Source organism: Vipera ursinii (assembly GCF_947247035.1).
Source record: "Vipera ursinii genome assembly, chromosome: 14".
Lineage (NCBI taxonomy): Eukaryota > Metazoa > Chordata > Lepidosauria > Squamata > Viperidae > Vipera > Vipera ursinii.
The window spans coordinates 5,551,111-5,556,287 of NC_139527.1; the positions used below are offsets into that span (position 1 = coordinate 5,551,111).

Below are 5,177 nucleotides of genomic sequence, written 5' to 3' on the forward strand. Positions count from 1 at the left end.
CTTCCCCTTCGTCTTCCTTGCTCTTGTTTGATCCTAAATGGGGGGGGGGGAAACCCTGATAACGTTACATAGCTGGGTAATGAGACGTCTGCGAGCCAATGACGAAGCTCAAGAGCAGAGGGGTCTTCAAACGCGGCCCTTTTTATGGCTTGGGCAATTCTGGGAGTCGAAGTAAGTCGACAAGTCATAAAAGGGCCACGTTGGAAGACCCCTGCTCAAGGGGGTCCCAAGGACGCCACAGTTCCTCAATTTAGGGACCGCTTGGCAGTTACGACGGTGGGGAAGAAGTAGGCATGGGCAGCCCGTCCTCAGGTTTACGACCTTGGCAGGGCTGGCCAAGCAAAAGGAAAGCTGAGAACCAGATTATAAGCACAGCCCCCCCGTTCCGTTGAGCGACGGCTTTGCTTAGCGGCTGAGTTGCCAGTTGCTCAACTAGAACTAAGGTCAGATCAATGAAATCCGCCGGAAATTCCTCCCAAATATGTTTGTGTGTGTGTGTGTGTGTGTGTGTGTATAGAGAATTGTGCATTTCTTTTACAAATTAAAGGAGACCCCCACCCCAAAAGCTCTAAAAGACATTTTTACAACGGGAGGAGATAGAGAAATATGCCTTTTTATTTATTTTTTGCATTAAAGGACATCCCCAAGAAATCTACTGGTTTCCCCAAAAGCAGGTTGCATGAGGGGGGGCTTTGATAGAGAATTGTGCCTCTTTTTTTGCATTAGCGGACACCCCCCAGGAAACCTGCTGTTGTTCCCTTTAAAAGAAAAAAAAAACGTGCAAGGGGGGAGCGGTAGAGAAATGTTACCTTTTTAGGCTCCCCTCTAAAAGGAAAAGTTATGGGGGGGGGGTTAGAGAAACTTCTTTTATTTTTATTTTTTATTTTATTTTTTGCCTTGCGCCCCCCCCAGCAAGCCCACTCGCTGTTCCCCCCCCACACACACACTCAGAAAAAATACTTTTGCATGGGGTTTAGATTAGATAACCTTTATTGTCATTTTTTTGGTCCTGCGGGCACAACGGCACACATTTATTTTATTTTTTAAAAATGAAATTTAGTTGCTTCCTCTCGACGTGTACACAAACAACACACACATTTAAAACATACTATTATTCAACATAGGTATGGTTTGGTGCAGCAGCGCGGCTGGTTTGCCCCCCCAAAAGAGGAAAGATTTTGCAAGGGGGGGTAAGAGAATCGTGCCCCCTTTTCAAAAAAAGGGGGCTTTTTTGCATTAAACGACACCCCCGGGAAGCTGTCTGCTTTAGGTTTTGCACGGGAGGGGGTTAGAGAAACGTGCTTTTTTGGGGGGGCATTAAAGGACACCCCCCCAGGAAGCCCCCCTCGCTGTTTCCCCCCCCCCTCAGAAAAAGAACAAAACCTTTCGCTTGGGCTTTTTCCTTGCCTTGAACGACCCGCCCAGGAAGCCGAAGAGGAAAGGTTTTGCAAGGGGTGGGTGGGTAGAAAATCGTGCCTTTTTTCCCCGGGGGGGGGGAATTTGGCATTCAAGGACAACCCCCCCAGGAAGCCCCCCACCCCGGTCTCCCCTCTAAAAGAAAAAAGACTTTTGCATGGGTTTTTTTAAAGAGAATTGTGCCCCCCCTTTTTTTGCATGAAAGGACACCCCCAGGAAGCTCTGGTTTCGTTAAGTTTTTGCATGGTTTTTTTTTCTTTTTTAGAGAAACGTGTTTTTTTTGGGGGGGGTAGGCATTAAAGGACACCCCCAAGAAGCCCCCTCGCTGCTTTCCCTCCCCCCCTTCAGAAATTTTTTTTTTTACTTGCATGGGTTTTTCCTTGCTTTGAAGCCGGGGGGGTTTCCTCCTCCCCCCACTCCAAAGAGGAAAAGTTTTGCAAGTGGGGGGGGAAAGCTGGAGAAACGTGGCTTTTCCTCGCCTTGGGGCTGCAAGCTGGGGGGGGTTGGTGTGTGGGGGGGTGCTGCCCTCCCCCTCCCTTTCCCCCCCTCCCCATTCGGGAGGAAGGGAGGGAGGGAGGGGTTGCAGGAAGCCAGCCGGGCTGGGTCCTCCCCAAGCAGCCAGCCCAGCCTCGGCGGCGCAAGCCCGGCAGGCACCGCCTCCGCCTCCGGCCGCCTCTCCCTTCCGCGGCCATGGCTCGCCCGGCGGCCCAGCGCGCTTGGCTGGCCGCTTTCCTGCGCGACTGGCCCGGCCCGCTGGGCCCCGCCGAGCCGCCGCCTTGGAGCGCTTCCAACGCCCCGCTCCGGCAGGACGAAGCGGCGGCCGAGCTGGCCGAGCGGGCTCGCGCCTTCCTGGGCAGCAGGTGAGTCCCGGAGGGTTCGGCAGCTCGGGCCGAGGAGGAGGAGGAGGCATTCAGCGCGCCTCTTCTCCTTTCTTTCTTTCTTTCTTTCTTTCTTTCTTTCTTTCTTTCTTTCTTTCTTTCTTTCTTTCTTTCTTTCTTTCTTTCTTTCTTTCTTTCTTTCCCCCCCCCCTCTCCACGCGGGGTTTTGCAACGCAACGAGGACCGGAGGTGCCCTCGGGATTTTGCATTGACCCGCGTGGAAAGACTCGCGCGGGTGGCGGCGGTCTTCCTTCCTTCCTTCCTTCCTTCCTTCCTTCCTTCCTTCCTTCTTTCTTTCTTTCTTTCTTTCTTTCTTTCTTTCTTTCTTTCTTTCTTTCCTTCCTTCCTTCCTTCCTTCCTTCCTTCCTTCCTTCCTTCTTCTTTCTTTCTTTCTTTCTTTCTTTCTTTCTTTCTTTCTTTCTTTCTTTCTTTCTTTCCTTCCTTCCTTCCTTCCTTCCTTCCTTCCTTCCTTCCTTCCTTCCTTCCTTCCTTCCTTCTTTCTTTCTGTTTTTCTGTTTTTTTGTTTTTTGCAGAACCGGCCGGGGATTATTATTTTTTCTTTCTTTCTTGCGAGTGGGTGGGTTGCTTTGGCTAAAGGGGGGGCGCCCCTTTTGCAAAGGAGGGGGCATGGGGAGGCTTCTTGTGGGGGGAGCGAATGGACTGGCTTTGGAGGTGGCAGGCAGGGGGGGGGAATCGGCCCCTGGGTTGGGGGTGTGGGAGATGGCGGTTTCCTAAAGGCCTGCATTTGCCTGGAATGGGTAGAAGAGGCTCTTTGTAGCTCAGGGTTGAACTGGGGTCTCTGACCTTGGGGGTTTCCTTGCAGACCTTTCCTGACCCAACTAGGGAACATCATCTGTGCCAGAAGGGAGAGGGGGTTGCGGAGAGGAGGAGGAGGAGGAATGTGGGGTCCTTGGTGCTCTCTGAGCTTAGTTATTTTCTTGCAGATGTTTCCTGACCCATCTAGGGAACATCACCAGTGCCAGAAGGGAGGGGGGGGGTTTGTGGAGAGGAGGGGGAGGAGGAGGAGGAGGACTGTGGGGTCCTTGGTCCTCTTTGAGTTTGGTGCTTTTCTTGCAGACATTTCATGACCCAACTAAGGAACATCATCCGTGCTAAAAGGGAGTGGGTGGGGAGGAGGAGGAGGAGGAAGAGGACTATGGAGCTTGGTTGTTTCCTTCCAGATGTTTTATGACCCAAGTAGGTAGCATCATCAGTGGAAGAAGGAAGTGGGGTGTGTTGATAGGAGGGGGAGACCAAGGAAGAGGATTGTGGGGTCCTTAATGCTCTCTGAGCTTGGTGGTTTGCTTGCAGACCTTTCATGGCCCAACTAGGGAACATCATCAGGGTTAGCTTTGCGTTGAATGCCTAACCCGGTTCCTCACTTCAAACCGTTCCAAAATCTCTGCTGTCAGCTCAGGCGGTTCCTGCAATCACCTAGGAGGAAAAAGTCACCTAACCCAGATTAATTAATTAACCCAGGCCGATGCTTATTATATACAGTTAGCCCTCCACTGACGACCAGAAATTTCCAATCGGTTGCTAAGTGAGTCACGGCTGATTCTAACACCTTTTGACTAGACTTTGGGACGGTTGCGATCTACCTCCATCTTCTCCCCACACACACACACACACAATCTTCCCTCTGTGTGGTTTGTTTTTAGTTGCTCAAAATGATGGAGACTGTGGTTACACTTTGGGCATTTGTTGACAAGACGCCCTAACCATTGGCCAGGAAGCTTTTGTAATTTTTCTTTATGCAATCTTTTTCTTCTTCTTCTTCTTTTTTTTTGGAACTGGCCCGCCCTCAAACCGTCCTTTCAGGAAAGGAAGGGTGGAAGTAAACAGAACAATGGTTAGATAAAATACTTCTAGGGCTTCTGACTAGCTTTTTAGTTTTATCTCAAGAGGTTCTTCAAAGGCTAACCTTGGAGATTGATAAATCCACCGTCAGGGCTGGGCAACTGGTTCAATTCCATTGTGGACCTTAGCGAAAAAGGCCTCCGGGTCGCTTAATCTTGCAAGTTGGATGCTGAGCCTGATCTTACAGTACAGGAAATCCTCGCCTTTATGACCACAGTTGGGCCCAACATTTCCACTCTGAAGCCAGACAGTTGTTAAGTGAGTTTTGTCCCATTTTACTACCTTCCGGGCCACAACGGTTAAAGAATCGCTGCCAGTCTTAAGTTAGTAACCGTGGCTTCCCTGTGGACTTTGCTTGTCAGAAGGTGGCCAAAGGGGATCCCTCGATCCCGGGACAACTGCAGCTGCCGTAACAACGAGTCCGTTGCCCAGCGTCCGAATTTTGATCACGGGGATGCTGCAAATGTCTGAAAAGCGGCCGCAAGTCCCTTTTTCCAGTGACGTTCAGTCACTAAACGAACTACGTAAGTTGAGGACTTCCTGAAATTCTGTGTATCGCTCGTTCAGTTCAGTGGACTAAACGAAGAAGGATGTTGCTGTCATTTTGGCAAAGGTTTGCCCTTGAAAAGCGAAATATTTTGAGCAGGTCAAAACCTGCCTGGAATCTTCTAGTCCTCTTGGATTGGAGAAATAAGCCTGCCTTGTAAACATAGCCAGGGGCTGCAGTTATATTTCTCCAGTATGGAGCAGTGAAATTTTAAAATTTGAATCTTCCGGCGCGATCTCAAAACATTCTTTTTCGAACAAGCTGGCCTGGTCTGACGGGATGGGGTTGGGTTTTTAAAACTTGTTTTAACTTTAATATGTATTGATTTTATGGGCATGATGTTTAATGGCTTTTTAATTTTTGTATTCGATTTTTATTGTGTATTGCCCTGTTCACCGCCCTGAGTCCTTCGGGAGAAGGGCGGTATAGAAGTCAAATTATTAAATTAAATTAAATCTACACGTAGTCCTTCACTT

At 49.7% G+C, this 5,177-nt stretch overlaps 1 protein-coding gene across 1 annotated transcript in view; it reads left to right on the forward strand.

The window, feature by feature from the left end:
- Positions 1-1,667: 1,667 nt before the first annotated feature.
- The window catches only part of PPM1F (protein phosphatase, Mg2+/Mn2+ dependent 1F), a 13,929-nt gene continuing 10,419 nt past the window's right edge, over positions 1,668-5,177 (forward strand). The window contains 1 exon segment of the mRNA XM_083373269.1: positions 1,668-2,276. Within this exon segment, the coding sequence (XP_083229395.1) occupies positions 2,107-2,276 (170 nt within the window). The 5' untranslated portion in view covers positions 1,668-2,106.